Here is a 25,370-nt window from a genome sequence, read left to right as displayed (position 1 = left end):
GTAAAGAGAAGAGGAATGAAAACACAGAAATATGCAGAGATTTGAAGAGACTGCGATTGAAAGAGACAAGAGTTTTGTAAAAAAAGAACTTTTCAACTGGACTTCCTTTATTTTGTATTGTGTTGTTTCATTCCGGTAAATAAAGAGTAAATAATGTTGCCATACAAAATAAAGTCCAGTTGGCAAGTTTGTTATTTAGTACATGATTAAAAAAAAATTAAACATGGGGGAGGGGGGGTCCACTGCCCTCTTGTGGTCACAGCCCCTTCTTATACTTCTCTCCTTTCTTCAACATGGACCATTGTTGAACACAAGAAAGACTTCCACAGCAATACGATAGTTTTAAAGTCACTTTTAGTTCATCCTTTTAATGATACAACATATATAATTACAATATCATTATCTTGCAAAATGAGTCCTCACTTCTTATAGTCATTCAAAATCAATATTATTATTTATAATATGCATTTTACAAGTCATTTGACCTCCATATTTAAGTAGGAGAGAGGTCTATAGTGTACAGAAGCAAGATATACAACAAGCTTTATTTATTGGAAATTAGAAAAATAAAAACACAAGTCTTCATTATTTAACTCTATTTACACACAAACTTCCATTGTCATGCAGAATCCAATCATAATTTTAATTTGATTCATATCACTACACATGTAATGAATTTGATTTCAATTTGAGCTTGATTTCTGGGTTTACACAATTCAAGATATTCTGCATCTTAAATTTTTATCACAATTCAAGATATTCTGCATCTTAAATTTTTATCTTTTATTTACTTAAAGAACCGACTTTAATATACATCATATAAATTGAACCTCTATCTCGCCATGCAGGCACAGATAAGTAGACGGAGGGGCACAGAGGGCGCATGTCCCCCTTATTTTAGGACCTTTAAAAATTTTTTTTTGAAGGGAAAGTGCCTTTGATAATGGTGCACTGTGACCTCATCCTTGGATAAATGCTATGCCTCTATAGCCATTCATTCATTCTCCCGACTCCTATAAACGTACAAATTATGACGTAAGATCCCAAGATCGGATGAAATGGTGCAATTTTGTATTGTTTAAATTTCGTTTTACTTTTTTTTAAATGACACTTTCTGATTAAATCATCTCAACTGACCAGTAAGAAGAACACAATGATGGTCAGATTGATATTGCTATAAATCATGAGACTCAATGCCCCTTTATAATATTGATATGCATCATTATTAGTGCAGTGCAATTACATACATTTTGTGTATACACAATCCTGAAAGTGGCTAAGGTGTTAAACACAAGTGCCACAATATTCCATGCGGCTAGCACACAGTAGCTAATGTGAGACTGCTACAAATTTTAGTGAAGAGTATTCACATGTAAATACAGCTTTCTGTTATTCAAACAACTACAGATTTTTTAATAGACTGATTAATTCAATTTGAGCAAAGATTTCCAGAGGGATTTAAAAAGTACATTTTGCCTTTGAAAAGTTCCAATCACTTCCATTCTAATTTACTGACATGCTTTTATGACTAGAGCCTAAAGAATTAAGGCTTGTGGTACAGTTGGTCAATAAGTAATAAATAAATAAAATAAACTGACACTTTTGAAAAATTTATGACAGGTCTCCCAAAATACACACTGTAATTATAATATATATATTAGTCTTCATAAATCAGACACAAAATCTTAATCTATGACCTAATTCTGTCAATGCATTACTATTTTACCTTCATAACCACTGTGAAATGAAACCATTGCCACAATACAAAATCCATTCAGGCTTGAATAGAACTTCAACTTGACATTAATTTGCCATTATCAGGGGTGTGAGTGGTCAGAAATAAAAAGATCTGAAAAAAGCTGAAGAGTGTTGAAAAAGTCTGGAATAGAAAGAGCTCCCATACTTTTTGTACAGAGGAAGGCCAAAAATAAGCTGAAATTAAGCTGAAAATCAAAACAAAAAAATCTGAAATCAGATAAAAATCTGAACTCTCACACCCCTGCATTATAGAGTCTGAGCTTGCAGACTATATGTACGTGGCACTTTCCTTATTTATGTTACAAAGTAGAACTGTGAAACACTGGTATATATATATATGCAAGGGGAGTGAACTAAATATAAAGGTTTTTACAATATCAATATACAAGAAGAATCCAATATAATGTACATAATATGTATTTATTTACTTATTGGCAAAATGGAAATTGACAAAATCAGTTTCAGCATGGAAGACAACTGCATCAGAAATCATATCTTATGAACAAAATTTGCAGCTCAGATCAAGCTCAAATGGAAATGCTTTCTTAAACATAAAATGTAGAGGGAAAATCATTCTAGACTAGTAATTATGACTATTGAAAGAGTCTGAATTCAAACCAAAATTGAACTTGAACACTGTATCAATACCGCAACTCGATGAATTCAGAAATATAAAATTAGAATGTCATGGTCTCTGTTTATTGGATTCTCAAATTTGTTGATGAGACTATGATTTTGTAGATATACAATTACTATGATTATGATATTAAGAAGACCCATGTGCTCACATCTAAAATATAACTAGAAACATGAAATAGATTGTGTGTATGGGAATAAAATGATCTGTGAACCATAAATGATGAAACCTTGGTTCAGAGCAGTTGGAACACTGCTGAAATCACACCTTGGAAATCCCCTTTGATATTAATAAAACTTAACTCTGAGGACTCTGTTATATCTGTTTATTTTCTATTTGTCTTTTGCCATTTTTGTGCCCCATGAATCCGGAGCATAGAGAACATGCCCTTAAGCCCCAACCCTGTTATATCTTCAGTTGTATGCCGTCTTTTTCTTAATCATTATTTCAAACATTGATTTATTCAGAGGAAATATGGCTTTAGACCATGCCCCTTTAATTGGTATGTAATAATAAAAGATTGATTTATTCAGAGGAAATATGGCTTTAGACCATGCCCCTTTAATCGGTATGTCATAATAAAAGATTGATTTATTCAGAGGAAATTTGGCTTTAGACTATGCCCCTTTAATTGGTATGTAATAATAAAAGATTGATTTATTCAGAGGAAATATGGCTTTAGACCATGCCCCTTTAATAGGTATGCAATGATAAAAGTGCTTAGTTAATTCAAGTTTGCACTTACACTAATTGCCTCTGGTATATAGCACACACTCGGTACAAATAATATGAGCAATTCATATAGAAAATATACATTATGGGCAATGACAGGAATATAAGCATAGAGAAAAATAACAATATAATTAATTTGATATGATAATGCATAAATGAAAGCATTGGATATTATTTTGAAAATCATAAACAAAAATATTTCAATTATAATTTGCATTACTTGTATAAAAAAATGAAAGCAATGAAGCAAACTAGAAAGCAAAATGTATATGTCATCTCTCAGCCATTATAGGCCCTTTCTCTTGAAAAAAAAAAATCAAAGCTTTGCTGTTTTCAAACTGTGTACAAAGATTGTTCAAAGCAAGTAAACTATACAATGTGTCCCAGGAAAAGGAAAAACCCATTTTCATGAATAGAGATCCCAATCATCAAAACACTTTTTTTTGTGGGACACACTGTACATGTATGCAAAGGTTGCCTCTGCGCATGTTACAATGAGAGCATCAAGCAACACGTATCAGCATAGGGCGATGTTCTCCAAGAATGGTTGTTAATATACATACATTCTTTAAAAAAAAAGCTTTAACATGGCTAATAAATTTGAGATCATTTTCTACTTATTGCTCTTCCATCAAAGGTAATTCATATTAAATGATATTGTAAGCTATTTTGAAAAAATAAACTCAAGTTTCAAATATACACACACAAATCATGTACATAGTATTACAACATATTCTGTATCGATTGAAAACTGTATTTACAAATTGAACTGCATTTTGCTTATTGAATAATAAGGTATCAGAAAAAAAGACAAGACAAATAAAATATATGTACCAGGTACCTCTTTGATGTGTTAATGTATTATTAGTCTTCAACATGGACAGAAATTTATACTAAAATTTAACATTTAATTGAATGTATGTACTTTGGGCCAAATCAATAAGCAAAAATACAATTTATTGTAATTAATATGGCTCACAAATTAATATCAATAACAATAACAATAGAAAAGAAAATGAATTATATAATTTTTTTGCTCATTATTCTTTCAACCTCTTGGATCCTAGATGCAAGGGGGTATGTCATGAAGAGTTTTGCAAAGTTACAAATAACTTGAAAAATGACTGGAGTATGGAGGGCCAAATGTGATGCAAAACAAATATATTGACAGTTCAAGTAATTTTTACTGTATTTCTAATAACTGACTATTCAAGTTATGGTGGAAAATACAGCTTGCATTCAAAATGATTGTCAAGAAGAATGTTAATCATATTTAAGCTTTAATATATGATTAGAAATGATTTAGAAGTCATTTAGCTTGCAGTATTTCAGTTGTTCTTAAAATTATGTGTAACTTTATGAAAAGCCTGATGAAACCATCCCAAAGAATAATTGTAACTCGCCAGCTCAAAATCACCAGTTAATTTCCTCAAGGAGCTTCCAACACAGCAAATTCAATTTTTGAAATTCTGGATGAGTTTCTAGCAAGCAAAACAATGATGTAGAAATGATAATTTGTGTGTGTGATGCTGATAAAAAGAAAACAAGTTGCTTCAATTAGACAAAGTTACTTTTATTTATACTTGTCAAGTGTATTGTTACCAGTTTCTTACAGCAGATTGAAACATTTAAAATTTGTCTACTTTCTAGCAAAAGAGCAGTGATGTATAAAGCAGCTGGTTACTAGATAATAGACAGTTTCTCATGCAGCATTGAATTCACATCAAAACACATCAAAACTCGATGATTAGATCAATATCATTTTATCAAACCCATGATTGAAAAGACGTGCATTTTGTATTCTTACTGCTATACATTATGTAATAAATACCTTTTTTATACAAATATATGCATTTCTTATGAATATAGAGATTGTATTCTTTAAAAGCATGTGGTTAATTTGTAGGATTGAAATGTAATGGACAAAAAATGAAGAATTTATTTGAACTATATTATAACATGTATCTCTCCCTCTTATGTGATTTCAAGCATATTTCTACAAATGATGTTAATATATCAAGAACCTATTAATACTGGTGAATACGAGCATTTATCAAAGGAAATTAAATAGTGTTACTCCTTTTACACTCATCCAGTAGCAGATCCAACCAGGTTGGATATAATACCTTTTCAGAGCCAGTATTGCTTGTGATGCACAATAATAGTTAGCCCCCTCTAAACTATTATGTCTAATCCGACTGGATCTGCACAGGTCTGCAGATGTGTCGTAGTTTTAGAAAATAGTACTTCAAAATTACGCAAATTAAAAGTTAAAAAAAATTTCAATCATTTTATTTATTTCTCAGATGATATCACAAAAACATTGGGATCTCAAAAACAATATTAAATTGAGTCCCTCGAAGTTAAAGAGCAACTTCAGTTTGTGGAGTCGTAGGGGTGTAGATGACAATTGGTAGAGGGGTGTATTGGTATGGTAGACAGGTGCATGGGTGTGGTTAGGGTTAAGAGGGAGAGATATATGTGTGGTCAATTATGCCAGTAGCGTACAATGGCCTGTCGAACCCATGTCATTTCAGGGCTGGAGGCGTGGCTCTCTGTAAGGCTGTTAACAGCTGACTCGGACCGGCAGCTCCCGGGGCTTATGGGGCTCAAGGGGGCTGGTCTGATACCCCCGATGGTATCTGGCTCGGGACTGGAAGCGGATCGGTTGGACACCACGGATGAGCTACGGCTTACCCCGCAGAAGCACTTCTTGCCCGATGCGGGCAGCGTGTTGCCTAGGAGACGTAGAAGAGCCTCGTACTGGTGGCGCTGTTTACGGCCATCGTCCCCGAGAGACTCTTTGCTGATGAGTGTGCTGTTGTTGTTCTGCTGTAAGTCTAATCAGGAGAAACAAAAAGATGACAGCATTGATAGGAAACTGACAAAAAATCAACTAATTCAAAACATTTGTAAAATTCTGGACAAGTGACTCAATATGACAACGACACAATGTATATCCACAAATCAAATCATATCACAATTAACAAAACAATGACAACATAGCGGTGGTACAAAGACTATGAATCTCCTTGAAACTGCATATTATATTTATTCAAAACAATAACACATAAAAGAAATGTGCTTATACCAAATGCAGTGCAGTAATTTGACTAGAGCAATAGTAAAATGAAAATGGACGACTACAGTATTACTCATATTTATAAATATGTGAATTGATTTTGTAGACATCAACATCATGTACACAAATTTCCAAGAAAGAAAAAAAAGATAAGATATCTTATTTCCCAGATTCATTTTCAGCACCGATGGTGACTGTTTCAATTCTCATTACAAAAGTTTATGTGAATGTTATTTCAATTGACTAGTATTTTATACTTTGCTTTCAATAATACAGCAATCTAAAAATGTAAGCAGTGCAGTGCTTTTGTAAGAAAAAAAATACTTGCAAACTAGAGAGAGAAAGGAACCTGAATCAACATAACATGGGCACTTGATGAACACCAAATCTAAAAGATTTTTGAGAAAAGAGAAACACCTATGAAACACACACACAAAATAAAATGAAATAGAATGAAAGTGACAATCATTTAAAGATAATAGATGCCCTAACCCAGGTCAAAGATCATTGAAAAAAGATAATCAATCCAGGATAACTAGCAGTTTTGCAGTTTTGAAAGCTGACAATCATTACGAAAACCTGAAGGGTTTTCTAACAAAAATGGGAGTCGGTCTAAAAATTATTTTCATCAATATGAGTAAAAATTCACAATTGCAAGAATTGAAGTAGTGACCTTGAACTTTGACCTGTTTGGGCCATCACAATGAGCAGGGTTTACAACTAAGGTGCATCGAATGAACCACTGTTATTTTTTATGTAAAGAAAAAGGCAGAAACTTGGATAAAGAGGCGCTACTGCAGTGTTTTTCCTAAATATCTACTTTCAGAATTAAAAAATTGTTGCTAAGAACCTATCTATATTTAAAGGAAAAGTTTTTTTTTAAAGTATTTATTTTCTCCCATCTCATGTTAGTTACCCAAGCCTTATATGAATGTTATGATTATTGCATGCTGTTATCTTATGATGCATTCAGCCAAGAGGATTGTTTATATAGTGGCATGCTACTTGATGAGGTCTAGCGGGACTTATAAATAAACAGAGAGAGAGGGAGAGAGACAGAGAGTGGGAAGGGGAAGAGAAAGAGGGGGAAGAGAGACATACAGAAAGCAAAAGATCAGAGAACACAAGTGAAAAACACGGAGAGAGGGAAAGCAAAATAGAGAAGAGGGAGTAATACATGAAAGAACGAATAAATAGATGTACACCAATGAGTAAAAAAAAAATTGAATCATACACAAAGAATTTAAGATAGATATCTACAAGTTCCATATTACAGAATATTCAGCCGAGAAAATAACCCCAAGATGAGTATAATTGCACCAGGGCATATTAACTATTGGAGTATAAGTGCTATACCCCGTTCGTTGAGAAAACATCTCAAACTGGCTGATGGGAAGCAGATGTATATTTTGCATCTTGGTTTGCAATTTAAGAACACCCTTCTTGAAATAAAAGAAAAATAAAGGTGGGTGTGATAGAATCATTCATGATGCATTAAATCTCCAAATCAAATCCTGTGACAGGAAAATTCATCCATCATCATAAATAGAATAGACCCCAGAACATAGATTCAATTGACACAGAAAATTTGAAAAAAGGAAAAGATCCAAGAATAAAATTTTTATGATGCATTATGACAACATAATGCATCATTTTATGAGTATTACAAAATATTGATAGCAAAAGACCCCCATATCCAGTAGATTCCGCATACCAGACCAAATTGAATGTTAAAACCCACCATAATTTTACAGATACAGAAAAGGAAGGAAGAGGAAAAAAAACGATTAGTTGAGTTTATACACAAAAGTGATGAATGCATATACATGTACTACATGTAGTAGTGAACATGAATGAAAAGCAAGCAAATTAAAAAGTACCACCCAAATCTGCAAAACCATGTACTTGCAATTGTCTGCATTAAACATTTCCAAAATTGTGATTAAGGTTGAACAAATTTGAAAAAGTTGTAGTAATATTTGAAAGTCTGAAATATTCTTATCTGTGCCATGAATCTAAATTCATTAATAAATCATTAATATGTGAGGTATCATACTTCTTTACATTATGAGAAAAATTCAACATGTGATGACGAGTACATGATTGTTTTGCTTGATCCAGGAATGTTTCACAAAGCTGTTTATCAAGTCATGATTGAATTTATGAATGACTGAAACATGACAGTATCAAAATGTAAGCCCAAATGTTCCTCATATTTCGAAAAAGCATGACCATACTTCAAATAGCAAAATCTGCATTCAAATTAATGTTTAATAGAGTAAGATTCAACTTGTGCAACTGAAAAGAAAAAGACAAGCCAATTTTGGTTTAATATTTCAGTTGTTCTTAAAGTCAAGCATGATATTAATAACAACATGATGAAACAAAGCCAAAGTTACATATAATATATGCATTATTTTAATTGTTAGACAATATAACACATGCTTTATTCACAGACACACAGGTTATAAAATGCATATTGATACCAAATGATTGTTAGTAGCTACAATGATGATTCAAATGGAAACATGCTCTTGTTCCAATACATGCTAACAGTCATATCACAATGAATATGTAAAACAACATGAATCTTCAAAAGCAGAACATATTCAATACAATACAGATTCAAACAGAGGACAAGACATGTATATTCAGTATAAATGACAATTATGATATATATTCATACTGCACTCAATGTGATCCTATATTTAGAATGACCTTTTATTTGCAAGTTTTTGTATATTTTTCCATCCCAAGTTTGTTAAAAGTTTAGTCAACAATAAAGGAAAGGTCACACCTCTAATATAATTATCTGCATTGAAAGTCAGCCCACACAGAGATCACAATGTGTCCAGTTATATGAAAATGAATTCTCTCTCACAATATAAAGAGATACTTGATGACCATGCATAGATTAGATGCATTCAAGTTAAGTTAGGGATGATGTTCATTCCAAGTTAGTAATATCTCTCATAATTATTTCCAGCATTAGTCTTCCTAATTCCCGAGAATATATTCTTAGGAGATCTATTTCAGAGATGAAGAAAATACCCACCAATAAACTCATCATGCTTTTTTTTTAATTTATACTGTTAAACCCATTTAACTGTGATTTAGGAACTTTGACAAATACAAAAATTAAAATGTAGAAAATATCACCCCCTTTCTTAAATTTTGCTTGATGAAAACAGTAGGAGTCCTTCTTCCCTAGGTTCCTATAAAACAAGGCTCAATTTCAATTTCTTTTTTCCATTTTTCATGGATTTGATAAAATTACAGAAGCCCTGGGGGAAGTTTAGATGTCACTGAAACTTAGCATCCTACAGACATAGAAGCCCATACAGCTTTCAATAACTGTCCAATTTAAGTTTTCAACATGTGTTCCATGGGACCCCCTTTAATCCTACCCCACCATACGATCTACTGTAAATTACTATGAAGGTGAGGTATGGCCTTTCAGGTAACAAGGACCATGGACAGCTTTTGGACAATGGATTTATCATCGATGCATCCTGGTTGGAACCCCCGACTCACTCATTCTAATCCACCTGTTCAGGTCCTCTATGTCTATGAGTCTTGACTCCTGTTCCCTCTTATAAGAGTCCCTTGCCAGTAAACACTGCACCAGCTCCTCATTCAGCCCTGAAAGGGAGAGATGAAAAAGACATCTTATGGCTTATTTGCTCCTGTTGAATTTGTGTCTTCTCAAAGAGTATGTATGATATTGATAACAGAGAATCGAGTGCAAGAACTATTCCACAAAAGTATTATATTCTACTGCGCTACATAAGAATATAAGAACAAAAGAGTAGATAGCATAATATTCACATGGGGAGAATATAGATCTCAGTATCAATCTCTAACAACTTACTTTCAATTGAAAGTGAAGTTCAGTAAGGTTATTTAGAGTTTCTATTTAACATCCTATCTGAGGAACAACTTTCAACTTGTGAGTGAAGATCATTAAGGATGATTTAGAGTTTCTATTTCAACATCCTATCTGAAGAACTTACTTTAACCTGTGAGTGAATATAATGGTGATTTGGAGTTTCTATTTAACATCCTATCTGAGGCACTTACTTTCAACTTGTGAGTGAAGATCATTGAGAATGATTTGGAGTTTGCTGACAGACATTCTACTCAAGGTTTTATACTGGAACCGCTTGCCAAGAAGACTGATCGGTAAATCACCTAGACCTGATAAATGACACTGTGTGAAGAGTGAAAGAGAAAATAAAAATACATATTCAAGATGATAAATGTCGTTTGTACAAAACTCTAAAACCCACTTTCATGAAATAATTTAGAGGAATGCCTCTGTAGTTTTCAATGATCCTCAAAACAGGTACCAATCATGGCCCTGCATTGATGCTGAAGCACCCCCTGGAAATCAGGCAGGTACATGTATGCTAAAATGTAGAAATTTAATCAAAAGCACCCTCATTTTAAAGTGAAAACCTTTTCCGCTTTTGAAATATTTTCCCTGACCCAAATCACCTTCATTTTGTAATGAAAACCTTTTTTTCCTTTTTTTTGCTTGTCAAAGTTTTCCAAAACCTTTTTTTTTTTGCCTGTCATATTTTTGTCAGCACCCCATATTAACAAACAAGTTCCCAGGGCCATGGTAAAAATCACAGAATTGAGCCCAAGAGGGTGGCAATGATATGAATGGGGAGATGAATTGTTTTTAAAGGAAAAGTCCACCCCCCCCCAAAAAAAAAATGATTTTAATAAAAAGAGAAAATCCAACGAGCAAAACACTGAAAATCTCATCAAAATCGCATGTAAAATAAGAAAGTTATGACATTTCAAAGTTTCGCTTCATTTCACAAAACAGTTATTTGCACATCCTGATCGGTATGCAAATGAGGAGACTGATGACGTCATCTACTCACTTTTTCTTTTGTATTTTATTATATGAAATGTGAAATATTCTAATTTTCTCCTTATTGTCAAGTGAAACAGAGATTAATTCCTCCCTAAACACCTGGAATTAGCATTATTATAATACTACATGGTTCAGTCAAGTAGGCCCTTATTGTCAAATCTGTAAAAAATGAAATATTGTATAATTCAAACAATAAAAAACAAAAGAAATAGTGAGTGAGGAACATCATCAACTGTCTCATTTGCATGTCACCGAGTTGCGCATACAACTATTTTGCAGAAAATAAGCGAAACTTTAAAATGTCATAACTTTCTTATTTTACATCCAATTTTGATAAAATTTTCAGCATTATGCTAGTTTGATTTTTGTCTATTTATTCAGATTAACATTTTTCTGGGGTGGACTTGACCTTTAAGTATATCTGAATCATGGTGGGATGAAAGAGGATAGGGCATTTATCTTACCAAGACTGATGACGGTGATGTCTTTCTCTGTTGCCTCTCTAATTCCATCTGTAGTTTAGCAAGTGGTTCTGCCTTGGCCCAGGCTATCCTCGCCTCTTCTTGGAGCTGTGCTTTCTTGGATTCGAAATCTTCAATATCTTCAAAGGTTACTGATGGAGCCTAGAGAAAAAGAGAAAAACATGGAAATGAGGTGTGAAATAAAAAGAATCAGAAGAAAAATATAAATATAGTACTTTTAATTCTGGAGTACTGACAGTTAAAATTTTCAAGGGCCCCGTTGCATAAAATTTTACCATCAAAGAGTAACTTCAATAGAATCCTTGATTTCGATTGACCATTTGTACAATGGTAGTTACAACTGGATGGCAAAATTACTATAATTATAAATAATGCACATTCTTGATGGCATTAGTAAGAATTAAATGCACGAGGTACCTTTGGAACACTTCTTTCATGTCTAGAGGTGTACCTGAAAGCATTTGAACTGTTTTAAAAGTAAAATATGTGTGTAATTATTCTAATGCCCAAACAAAATAAAGTGCAATGTATGTTATAGTGACATGGATCCTCATAATTTGATTAACCATTCTCATCTGGAGACCCCAACTGGTCAATTTAACTCGTCATTAGTACCGGCCATTACCAGATTTTCTTGTTAGCTAAAGTTCAATGACTGATCACATGACAGATTTCAGCCAATCAACTGATCAGGATCCATATCACCATTTAATAATAGTTTTTATTCAACCTTATATACCTTCGGTGAAGCTCCACTGCTGGTACTACTTGCACTGCATTCCCGACTGAAGAGGTAACGACTATCCCTATTGCCTACAATAGGACCAGGAATAGTGCTGCTGGATGGCATGGCAACAACCTTTGACCCTTCATCATCGTCAGAATCCAGGTTCTCGTTGACGAAGCATATCTGGAGGTTCATGCCGCCCTGGAGACGCGCGGAGAGCTTGTCCCGTCCCTTGCCGTAAATGTCGCCCTCTGCCTCCTCGTCTGCGCCCATGGCAAGCTTGCGGAGGATCTCCTGACGAGAGTTCTTCTGGGACTGATTGTAAGGACAAGTGAAGAAAACAAGTTATTTCATTCATATCTCAATTTTTCTAGTTATTCTAGGCATAATATTATAAATCTGGAGAATAAAAATAATTATCGTGATTGTTGAATTTCATTGAGCAATTACATGTATTTAAATTTGTAATATTTGGACGCAAAAAGTTAAATACATACATGTACGTCAGAGTCATAGCAGGGGAATATGTTGTTCATACTCAAGTGAGGACCATTTTTTTTGTGCTTGTCAAATTAATCTGGCTATCAATCACCTTTTTTTTTTTTTTGGGGGGGGGGGCTTGTTAATGATTTTTCTGTACAAAGTGACCCCTTTTGGAAAATCCTGGATCTGCCCCTGATGGAAGTGTATCAGCAATCCACAAACTATCAAATGTTAGCCTAACATATGCAAGGTCTTGATTTGTGAATGTGTTTCACATACGTATACCATACACAGTTTACTCACAATCAAAGTTTTATCAATTTAAATTACCGCTACCGTATATTGTATTATATTTTACCACTGATGCACAGATGTGCAGCTTACATATTCTAATTAATTGAAAACAATATTGAAATGAACTGTAAGATCGACAATACCGCACTTATTTGTATATATATGTACTTACCATTCTTAAATCACTTCATTCAAAACAGCAGAAAAGTACGAGAATAAATATTTTTTAAGTGTTCAAAACATGTCTATAATGGTAATTCTACCAGCTGTGTAGTGAACAGCACTCCAGTATAATAGTGTTCATCCCATGTACACCAGCAGACAGGCAGGAATAACCCTAACACGCTTGGCCTAATATAACTTCCTTCCTAAACTCAGATGAACTATTTCTCTCACTTATAGCTACCAAAACAACTTCTGAATGCCAGGAGTATTTGGACTGTATAGATGCAAAAAACACTCAAATAGTAATAAATCACTGCTTTTGCTGAACACAGACTCACTATAGGTTTTCATTTTGGTGGAATTCTATGAATTAAAATCCACTGCTTAATAATCTTGAGGCCCTTTCCTTGCTTTAATAATATTGAATAAAAATACTGTAAATAATCTGAGATGATCTCTCAATGCTTTTGTGGTACAGGGTTTATCAGTGCTGTGTAATAATCTATCAAATCTTTTATCTGGATCCGAGTAATTTTACACAATGCTTAGGGACTGATTGTAAGGCTGATCTTGCAACTGATTGAATTGATCTAAGTGCAACTGATTTCATTGATCTAGGTGCAACTGATTGCATTGATCTAGGTGCAAATACTATACAAATCTATTGCATGATCATCCACTATAAAAGCTTTATGTTACGATTCCCAGTAAGTATTCATTCCTTCTTCTTAACTTTTCTGTCCTTTTCAAAGAACACATAGGGACACATTTGGCATGTGCTATAAAAGAGTGCTTGTATCGCCATTATCATTATTGTCAATCAATTCATGATATAGTACATGGAAAGGGGCATCAAAAGCCAAAGGGGCACCAAAACTTTGGGGAACTATCCCAAGCAGAGGATTAAGCGAAGCAATTAAAAAGAAAAAGCCTCCATCAAAATCAGTTATGAAATATGAGAACTTTATAAAAGTTTGAAAAGTGTCAGTTTTCTTTCAATGGTGATCCTCAAATTGGCAATGTTTCTTCAAAGTGACAGGATAGGAAATACAACTCTCCAACTCCAGGATAAAAACAAACTTGAGACATGTCAAACTTTTATCACTTTCTCATTTCATAAATGACTTTGATGGAACTTTTTAGGGGATGGCTTAATTCTCTTTATCCTCTGTTTTCGTTGAAACTGATCTTTACCGTGTTATCATTCTCTCTAAAAGGTTTTCAGCTTTGGTTGGATCTCATTGACAAATTTAGAATTTTTTAATCACCTTGGTAGCTATGTTATCCTCACTGGTGGATCCACTTAAAACAGAAGTGTGCCCCCCCTTTGAAGGTTATTTTTTGTTTTTGCTTGTCAAATTTTTCTGGGACGAAATATCCTTAATTTTTTGTTTAAAAAATTTTTTTTTGCTTGTCAAATTTTTCCTCTGAAAAATGTGCCCCCCCTTTTGGAAAATCCTGGATCCGCTCCTGGTTATCCTTATATCATTCATATTGCCATCAATCAACTTAAACTTCACATGCATATGAACCTAAGCTGAACTGAAAGTTAGTCCCACACACAGAAGAGTGAAAGTGGATATTAAAACTGGAACTAATGAACATAAAAGGATGAAACAAATTAATTAGGACTAAATAATACTAATGATGATTTTAAATGATTGGAAAAACTTGTAACAAACCTGTTTAGCACTCTGTTGCTGCTCTTCTTCCCTTTCCATTTTAGCAAGGTGTTTCTCCAGAGAATCCCAATCTAACACAGGCAAGGCTGTATCTATGCCAGATAAACTCTTACATACCCCACCTCTAGGGGGCGCCCCACCTTCCCTTTTCAACCTCTTCCCGACGAGGGAGGGGTCAGAGTTCGAACAAGGTGCAGTGGTGGCGGTGCTCGTGACCAGAGTCTGTGTGTTCGTGCCTCGATTGCATGTTGTCGTAGTTGCCACGCTTGTCGTAACCGCTGCACTTGTTATATCTGTTGAACTATGCACTGGGATAGATGAAGTGTGAGTCAGCGTCGTGGTGCTGCACAGAACGGAGGAAGTCATTGAATGTGTCACTGGTTTGCTTTGACTGGGAGTCGTTTCCCCTACTCTATTTATGCTTTGCTCCCCACTAATGGGGTTAAGGGTTGAGGATGGGGTATCATTGTCCATGTAAGCCGTACCTAATTTAGTCTTGAGTTTTGCAAGAGCCTCGCTGAGTTCCGTCTCCTCCATCAGGAAGGAAGAAGCGTTTGCGTTGAAATCGTTTGTGTTTTTATTCTGGTCAAACGACTCAATGTGAGGGGAGCCCTCTGTAGTCCTCATTTCACTAGGGCTGGGAGTTTGTTTCCCACCTATATTCCTGGACAGGGACACCACGGGTCTCTTGCCGATGTGTTCGTTACCATCCCCGCCGTCCCCTTCGGGCGAGGTCACACAACTAGAGCTTGCATAATAGTCGCTCTCTTCGTTCTGAGAGTCAAAATCTACTGAATCCTCCATAATTCTTTCTTCCATAGCTGCTAACTCCTCCGCGAGACTTAGGCGGTTGATTCCCTGACGTCTTCGGCTCGGTGTATCTGGTGATGTCTCGTAGCAGGCTTTGTCATCCAGCTCCACGCTGCTACCCAGGTCATGCAGCATGGCGATCCCTTTCTTGGACCCTCCCACTGCTGTCATGGCAATGGGTTCTGTCTGACTCTCACCACCTGCAGGAAATGTAATAATCTAAAGAGTGACCTCTATGTCCTGTGGATGTCAATTGATCTGTTATGGTGTTCTACTTTCACTTGAATACAAATTTAATTGTCTTTGGTGCGCACTTAAATAATTGATTATCAACGGATAGAAACGCATCAAATAAAATGAGCATAGTACTAAGTGTACAGCTAACGTAGTGAAGATCCAGAAGCCTTGAAAATACATATACAGGTGTACGTGTACTGCATTTATCTAACACTATACTATATAGTATGTAAAAATGTTTTCTTAACTTTTGTATTATTTACATGCTACGTATGATAACAGACATCTAGGTTTTTTTTGCACAGGGTTCCCAGCTTTTCAAGAAAACAAAATTCCCTGATTTTTCCCTGATGAAGTTTAAAAATTCCCTGATAATCACTTGAACCAATTCCCATTTTCGCATGTTTTTTTAAGTTGTTAAGTGAATTACATGTATTTTCAGTATAAAAACACTAATTTATAACTAACCACCATAACCAGTCATTCAATGAATGTTGTTTTGATATGCAACAAAATATAACAGAGTCTGACTGACTACCATGCTTTCGACTTTTTGAGCCGATCAAAATTCCAGATTTTTTCCTCTTTTGAGGCATTTTCCACTAATTTGAGGTATTTTTAAAATCAATTTCCCAGACTTTTCCCTGACTGCAATAAACTAAAATAATTTTCCCAGATTTCCCTGATGGAAACTCTGTTGCATATCTAGTTGTATCTATGCAGTTACTTATTATTGTTATAATAAGTAGAAAATGAATTTCCTTTTGAAGGATAACAAATGCTTTTATTTTATAAAAACTTGCATCCTTGCTATTGTAAAATTTTAGGATTACAGCAGCATTCATCACTGATCTCATAGAGAGACGGGATCAAATTGAATAATACCTCCAATCTTAATCTAGTCATTTGAAAGTTACATGTAAATGAAAAACATATACTGAAATACCACGCATCAGAAGTTACATATTGTAGAGTTCACAAATATTCATACCCTTTTGCCAGTAACATGGTTAGATATTAGTACATGTAAAACACAATCAAAGCAATAATTACACAACATTCATATAATTTCATAAGCATGACAACTGAGTCACATATTCCATAAATCACTGAGCCTACATAATCAGTCCTTGTCATACATCATCAGCAAAGCAAAGTAAACCATACTCTCCTCAAATTAATTTCATCCTCTTCCAACGAAAGTTGATTAATCCGGCCAAAAAAAAATCAATTTCAATTTCAAGTTTGAGATCATTACTGTCATCCAGCGAGGGACAGCGCAAGCACGATAAATCGGCTTTGTTTTTTCTGTACCAAGGCCCGGGGTGATCTATTGACAAGTGATGGGGTGACTTCCGGGGAAATCAATCTAGAAATGTTATTTGTTTATAGGAATCCATTGCTGATCCTGGTGTCAGTAATATTTGATACTGTGATGATATTATGATATAGCTAGACCAACTGGAGACTGGGTTTTGTCAGGAGGCAAAACACAAACATAATACTTCAAAATGTGAATTTTGAAGCAGAATGGAGTGATATTTTGATGAAAATACAAACATACATGTAGGGCATGGTATTGTGAAGTATGGAGCAGAAAGATGATTTTTAATTAAAATCACTTTTCAATGTCCATAATCGAACAGAGGAACATAGGTGGGTGTGTACATAATATATAGAAGAAATTATAATTTCTTAATAAATTAATTAACTTAGATAAGTTCTCAACCAATATTTGGAAAAAATACAAACAAGGCTTTATTTTATGAAGTTTTGAGCAAAATGAAGCAATATATTGAAGAAAATACTTTTTTGAAAATGATATAAAACTTGCATGCACATTATAATAATAAAAAAAATCTATGAACTCATTTTCAATTGAGTTCGCACAACTGATCTGGGGTTACAAACAGAGTTGCGATTAAACATAATTTTTAAAAAGAAAGCACAGGCCAATATACATGATACACCAATTATAATTTTCCTGGCTGCTCGCCTATTTCATTAAGTAACAAGATTCCACTCTTCCAAACCACTCCTTGACTCGTTACATTGGCTTCCTGTTAGGCATCAAATAGTTGAAAAGTTACTCTTATTAGTTTTCAAATCTGTTAATAAACAGGCACCTAAATATCTAACTGATTGTTTGACCTAGTACACCCCTCGCAGGAATGTACAAGCCTCCAGTGACCCACTTCGGCTAAAGTAAAAAAAAAAAAAAAAGGAAACTGGCTGGGGATAGGACTTTCACTGTAACTGCTTCCAAATATTGGAATAAGTTACCTCTCTCACTCAGACAATCACCATGTCTCTCTTCATTTAAAAAGGGACTGAAGACATTTCTCCTTTTCAGTCCAGAGTTTCAGGATTACAAATTTCAGTTTATACTTGATGTGTTCTTTTTGCTGTTGTAAGCGCTTCGGGCCAATTTGGAAAGAGTGCAGTAAATAAATAAAGATAATGAATAATAATGATACTGATTGATTATAAAACAATTTTAATTCCTGAGTTGCTTCTGAATGCGACTCTTTCTGCTAATGGCACACCCACAATCTTACTACTAATTTCATAGAAAGCAAGTCATGACTTGTTAAATGAATTTTGTTGTAAGGTAGATATTTCTCAATTTTTTGCTTGGATTTAATTGCATGAGATTTTTCTATTTAAGGACATCATACCTGAAGACGTTGAATCCTGATGTTGATTATCTCCCTCTCCCTCCACGCTTTGGTTTGTCTCCCTCTGTTGGTCAATTTGTGAAGAATGTATATCACTTTCACCCGGCAGCTGGTTACCGTTTACGTCGTTTGATAACAATTCATCATTATCATCATCATTATTGTCCTCTATATTTTTGTCTCCATTATTCATATCCTCATTATCATTGTCATCATTGTCATCATCATCATCATCATCACTTCCAGAGGATGTTGCTTTTGATGTGCCTCCTGTATGTTCTTTCCTGCGTTTGTAGTTCCTCCAAGCACGTTGGATCCTAGTCAATTAAAAGAGACAGTATTGTTAAAATAATGTTTAACAATTGTTGGAATGGATATATTCTTCAGGTTCTATTGTCATGTTGCATGCTGAATAAATTCTTACACATTTCAGAAGATCATAATCATCAAATAAGATTCGATAACAAATTTAGCACCAAGAATCTCTTCTTTGCTTCTACACCAAATTCTCAATGAAAAATTCACGCAAGGAAGATGAAAATGTAAAGGCCTATTGGAAACGATGAAATGATTTGCATAGAAACTCACGAGTGAATCTTGATCCACTTGCAATTAAAGATTAGGTGAAGAAAAAATAAATGTAATATGAATACAATAGATATAGTAATGAGTCATCCCTTTCTTGGAAAAGGTTGTTGCAATATAAATAATGACAAAAACTATTCTTTCTCATCAATGCATGACATTTTTTCAATCATATATTAAAGGTATCAAAGTCAAGAAGAAAAACTGAACTTTACTATGGTGGCATTCGATCTTTATGTTTCTTGGCAGAATATTATGGATGAGTGCTGCAAAGTTTAAGGTAGGAAAAATATGTCATCACTTTACTGTAAAGTGGGAGCAAACTGGGTGTTGCCTCTCATTGACTTTTTTTTTATACATGTAATTGGCTAGTCTTAAAATAAACCTATTGAGATACAACGATTTAGTAGTAATACAGAGAATATATAAGCTTATAAGTTTATTTGTGTAGAAAAACTGAAATTGTTGAGAGGAAAGGTACATGTTCTGCTTCTTGATAACATACTCATTGTATCGAGTAGTGCATTAGTGTGTAAGCATTCAAGTGGGTCTATATTACAAGACTATAGCACACAGAATGCTGCATTATGGGTAATGAATCTGGCCAGATATGGATAGCTCAGGACTTGAGATGGTGCTATGAAAGCTGCTGGTTTTGATACCCTTTAAGACTGTATAAAATGATGCATTATGGGTAAGGAAATGGGGACTCTTCAAGCAGTTCAGGACCCAAGCTGATGCTATCCAAAGTAGCAGTGGTATATACTGCCTTTAAACATCCAACTTCCACTCTTGAGGAAGTCATCATATTGGGTTTCCAAGAAGAGTAGTGGTCATGCACCATTAATGTCAGATTGTTAGTACTTTCTTTCAAGATCTATGCATCCATGGACCTTTGATGGCTCGTAAATTAAGAGCCAGTATCATTATACTGCCTGCCTTCATTACCAAATGTCCCATGATGGAGGTGTCTAAACACCGGGCTAAAGCATCATGAAACTCGGCATTTAAACCGTGTCAAAGGGATGTGCGCTTCCATCCAAGTCATAGGTAGCATAGAGATGGTATAAATATGATATGAACTATACAAAAAATGTGCTGCATCATCATCATTATCATCATCATCGTCGTCATCATCATCATCATCATCATCATCATCAACATCATCATCGTCATCATCATCGTCGTCGTCGTCATCATCATAATCATCATCATCACCGTCATCATCTTCATCATTATCATCATCAATGTCATCATCATCATCATCATCATCATCATCATCATCATCATCTTCATCATAATTATTTTTAGGTCTTATAAAAAGCTGCAATTATTAAAACTGATATTGACCGTAAAATCAAATGTCTTAAAGAATTAAAATCATCTCAAGTTTAGATTGATAGCAATCAACAGCAACTAGCTAAAACACACACAGGAATGGAGGGGGGGGGGCTCCAAAACTTAACATCTCATGCTCATGGTCAATGCAACAGTGTGCTCTAATACAAACGCTTAATGGTAAAGTACACACCTTGACTTTAGGACAAATCCTAATAACCAAGGCTTTTGAGATGTTAAAAGGATGCTCCAGGCTGAAGATATTCATATTTCAATCAATAGAGTAAAATTCACAGAGAAAAATGCTAAAAATTTGATCAAAATCGGATAACAAATAAAGAAGTTATTGAATTTTAAAGATTTGCATTATTCTGGTGAAACAGTTCTTGGCATGTCTTCATGAATATCCATTAGGTTGGCTGATGATGCCATATCCCCACTTGTACTTTTGTATTTAATTATGTGAAAATAGGTTTATTCAAACTTTTTCTACCAAGGACTAAAACAGTTAGATTGACAACTGATTAAGTGCATTAGTTATTTGTTGCTGCAATTTATTTCATCATAATAGAGACACATAATTTACACATGTATAAAAAAGGAAATAGTTATGATTTCATGTAATAACATAAGAAAAAGGAAAGTGGGGATGTGACATCATCAGCCCACCTAATGAATATTCATGACGACGTGCATATAACTGTTTTCACAAAATATTGCTAAACTTTAAAATTTAATAACTTTGTTATTTGTTATCCGATTTTAATGATTTTTTTAGCATTTTGCTTTGTGAACCTTACTCTGTTTAATAAGTTATAAGTATTCTCAGCCCGGAGTATCCTTTTAATTGAATCAGGAAAGTCAAGACAATCATGACTGATTAGGAGTCCTTTCACAAATTTGCCAAAATTATGTTATAACTTTTGTTTCAGTAGTAATACATCATTAACCTGATCAATATCTAAAAACTGAAACTGAAATATTTCACAAATTTTTCCCACGATCTTAAAACTTGCCCAATTTTCCAAACAACTGGTTGAGGCAAACTTTCGGTTTTCATGAAACTTACAAACCCGAGCATTGTAAGACACTGCTAAACCAGACGTTTCTTCTTTTTTTGCCAATTGCATGACTTGTTTGGACAAGGCAAATATCAAAGCTTCCAAGAAAAGGAACCAACGACCTATCTGCAAAGAAATAACCAGCCAATAGAAGGAGGAATTCTCCTAGAACGAGTGGTTACTTGAGATGGAGCTTGCCGATTCTTACCGCAGCCCTCTTGGGATACTATTCATTATTCTACTAGTATGTCCCACCTGAAGGCTTGGGGAGGTCCATGTTAGGGGTGATATTGAGGGAATGTAAGGCACAGAAAATAGGTAGTATTAACATGCATATATAACAACATTGTTCAATTTTACCTGAGTGAAATTGGAGAAAGTGTAATCCCAAACCATCCTACAGTATACAGTATCATCTCTACTATGAATATATTCAATTTGAGTATATTACCAGAGAATGTGAGAAGTATATAGACTATACAGATTCCACGGAACCATGTGTCATCAAAAATCACATGAAATATATATGAAGTATCAGGTGTACAACACCATAGTTTTTTTTTAATGTAGAAGTAATTTTCCATATCTCAATCCATCTGCATGGATCGGTACTTGTGACACATCAGAGAAAATATTTATGGTAATTTGGAATATTCTTAATAATGGTACTCTGGATACCTTTGCTGAGGATTCTAAATTCAGAGAAAGACACTTGCATTTTTGCTTGAATTTGGGGAAATCAATAATTATGCTGTTTTTCAAAAGACCTTCATATATTATTGATATTTCTCTACACTCTACCTTAAAACATACCTCTGCTCAAGCAATGAATTCAATACTGATGAATAGAATGATGGCCATCTTACACATGAATAGTGTTAAACAAGGACCATTACATTGTATAAAATCAAGAAAAATATACGTTTAATATATACTACTAGATGTAGATGTATATTGACAACAATTCCCCCAGTGCTCCATACATCAGAAGAATACATCCATCCCATCCTCTCTAATATATTAGGCCTCATCAATAAACAAGTGAAAAACTTTGCACCTCCAAAACTTTACTGAATTCAAATATTCATCTCTCCAGCATTGCTGTGGGGGGGCTGGACATCACATTAAAAATACGGTGACACAGCATTTGCTCCGGCGACAACTACTCCAGGCTTTATTTCGTTCAAGATTTTGGGTTTGATGTACTTAGGGTTAGGTTTGGGATAGGTCGTATTAAATCTAGGGCTGACGTTGGTCGTTTAATTAGTGTGTGGAATTTGCAGCGGAGCAACTGTAGCCGGAGCAAATGTCATGGACCCAAAAATATAAACTCTTGGGATGGCTAAAAAAAAACAACTACTATTTCATAGAATATCATTTAACAGTGAAGCATTTCAAGATGCAAAATTATCATGTAACTCTCCCCCCCCCTAGAAAAAGGGAAGAAATCTAACAAGAACGAGAAAATGGCAGATTGTTCTGGTATTAAACATGTACACCCAGAAAGTACCTCGTTGAGAAGTGCCGACGCTCGACGCATTTGATGCAAATCACCTGCAAGGAGGGCGAGGGGTGTGAAAGGTAAGAAGTAGTGATTCACTCTACCTGTCTTTGAAAAAAGGTGAGTATGGGAGAGAGAGGGAGGGAGAGACAGACAGAGAGGGAGATATATGGAGAAAAGAGACAGAAAGACAGAGACATAGAGATTGAGGGATAGAGAGGGAGAGATCTTTTGCTGACAAATACCTCGTGTACCCTATGGGCTCTTTTCACTTTCATAACAAATGCAGGAACTGTGTTTTCCTGCCCCCTTTTAAAGGGGCCCTCCTTGCGAATGCACCCCTATGCTCAAATCAAATGTCTGCCTCTGGGCAAATGCAAGAGAGAAAGACAGAGTGAAATAAACAGAGAAAAGGCAAAATTCCCCACTACGCGATCCAATAAGAGAGAAGTTGTAAAATTTCTGGTGATATTCTCATTACATTACATTAGATGTTGAAATCTTGTAAAGAACTAGATGATGCAATAGCAACAGTTTCTGCAAAACTGAACCTTGCTTTTACATTCACTATACACTTGAAATATTACCATGAAATTTTATCTCATCAGGGACATGAACAGTGAATCTTAAAAACATTTCATGGTTTGCCAAACCATCATGGAAAATCTTGCAGAAGCCTTGTTGTTTCAGACACAAGAAAAGCATTTGATACCAGGCCACTTATTTCCTTTTCAGTCTCCTATTACCTGTCACTTGCGGCAAAATGACATGAAAGAGTACCCCTCTCTCATAAGGGGATAAAGACAACTCTGTTGAACTTGAGCCACTCTGTTTCTTCAAGGAGATCTATAGCTCATAACAATCAGCAAAAATCACTGTTTGTTTCATGAAATGGTCCTTTGGCCTTGAGGACATCACCAATAAGCAGGAAAGACAGGCTGCACTGGATCATCAAAAGGTTCTTCTTCCCTGATCCGTAGCTTGGTGTACACCTGTCTGCCAACCCTACAAGCTGGTAATTAGGATATGTTTCTAGGATTTCCCTGCAGAAGGTACAGTGTAAATGGCCAAAGAGTACCGGTCACCATCTCTCAAAGGTTCTGGACTTCCTGCCAGTATTCACTGACCTTCTACCGAACTATCACTGTGAGAATCAAATAGTAGAAGCTTGAGAGAAATAATACTTATATCAACATCTTGATATGGGATTCTTTGCAATACGATCAGGATTTTTTTTATACAGCGGGCATTTTATCCAACAAAACCACCCAAAATACTGCAATAGTGGGTCGTAAAAGTCCCCCCCCCCAAAAAAAAAAGAAAAGAAAAATAAAATGAAATGCAAACAAAAACAAACTAACAAACAAACCAACAATATCTAAATAAATAAACCGAAAAATACATGTATAAATGAATGAATGACAAATAAATTATAAACAGATAAATAATTATATTCCAAAAAGTAAGCAAATATGTATACATGAAGCATGGCAGAGTAAATGATTATGTTTTGAATGTGAATGGGTCCTTTGATATTGATTGGTTAGTGTGTGAACAGCTACCGGGGTAGACTGATAGACAGGTGTCCCATGGGAAATAATACAGACTGGACATGATACTCACACATTGAATACCTATCAAACTCTTCATTAATACAAGATGGAAAGACCTCTCTTCCTCCATCCCACCCATCCTCTTTATCTTTTCTTGCCCATAAATGAAAAAAGAACCAGATTTCAAAGATTTTAATATAAGGAATCTACATGTTGTAAACGTTTTTTTTATGTTTTAAGTTTTGGTTTAACTGTCACTCACGATCTCCCTCAACTCTCTTCTCTCCCTCCATTTTTCACCAAATCTCTAATTTTCTGTCCTCTCTCCATTTTTCAATTTCTTTATTTTGTTTGAATCAATGCTCCATCATGCTTCGCATTATCCTCTCTCTTGCGATCTATCCACCTTAAATCGAGGTCTCACTCATTCCAAATATTTGGTCACTCCAAGTACTTTTTTTCCTTCTCTTAACACATCTTTATCCCTCCCAAATATCTAACCCAACTCACCACTTTCTCTCCCTCTCTTTCTCTGCCTCGTTCTCTCTGTCTCCTTCTTTCTGACTTTGAGTCTCTCTTCCCACCATCCCCCTCTGTATCTCTTGTTACCTATTCATACTGTCATGGCTTTGCAACATTTCAGTCCTTTTGTTTAATTCTATAAATTCATATTTTGG

The 25,370-nt window shown here is 34.8% G+C and overlaps 1 protein-coding gene across 1 annotated transcript; it reads right to left on the bottom strand.

The window, feature by feature from the left end:
• Positions 1–340: 340 nt before the first annotated feature.
• On the bottom strand, positions 341–25,280 carry LOC135156953 (dentin sialophosphoprotein-like). Its single transcript, XM_064110974.1, has 8 exons — positions 25,204–25,280; positions 18,656–18,972; positions 14,931–15,940; positions 12,319–12,621; positions 11,562–11,720; positions 10,290–10,419; positions 9,744–9,851; positions 341–5,967 (listed from the first exon to the last, which is right to left on the bottom strand). Exons 1-8 carry the CDS (start codon positions 25,278–25,280, stop codon positions 5,615–5,617), a joined length of 2,457 nt encoding a protein of 818 aa, XP_063967044.1. The 3' UTR covers positions 341–5,614.
• Positions 25,281–25,370: the final 90 nt, after the last annotated feature.

This window comes from Lytechinus pictus, chromosome 16 (assembly GCF_037042905.1).
Source record: "Lytechinus pictus isolate F3 Inbred chromosome 16, Lp3.0, whole genome shotgun sequence".
NCBI lineage: Eukaryota > Metazoa > Echinodermata > Echinoidea > Temnopleuroida > Toxopneustidae > Lytechinus > Lytechinus pictus.
This window is presented reverse-complemented; position numbering and strand designations above follow the sequence as displayed.

What these genes read in the sequence shown, in the direction of transcription:
- LOC135156953 (XM_064110974.1), bottom strand. Translation starts at nt 25,280, where the DNA reads ATGGTGGGAAGAGAGACTCAAAGTCAGAAAGAAGGAGACAGAGAGAAC. An exon ending in AAAGAGAGGGAGAGAAAGTG is followed by an intron (nt 18,973 to 25,203) that starts GTGAGTTGGGTT and finishes TTAATTGACTAG; the next exon opens with GATCCAACGTGCTTGGAGGA. An exon ending in TCTTCACTCACAAGTTGAAA is followed by an intron (nt 9,852 to 10,289) that starts GTAAGTGCCTCA and finishes TCTCCCTTTCAG; the next exon opens with GGCTGAATGAGGAGCTGGTG.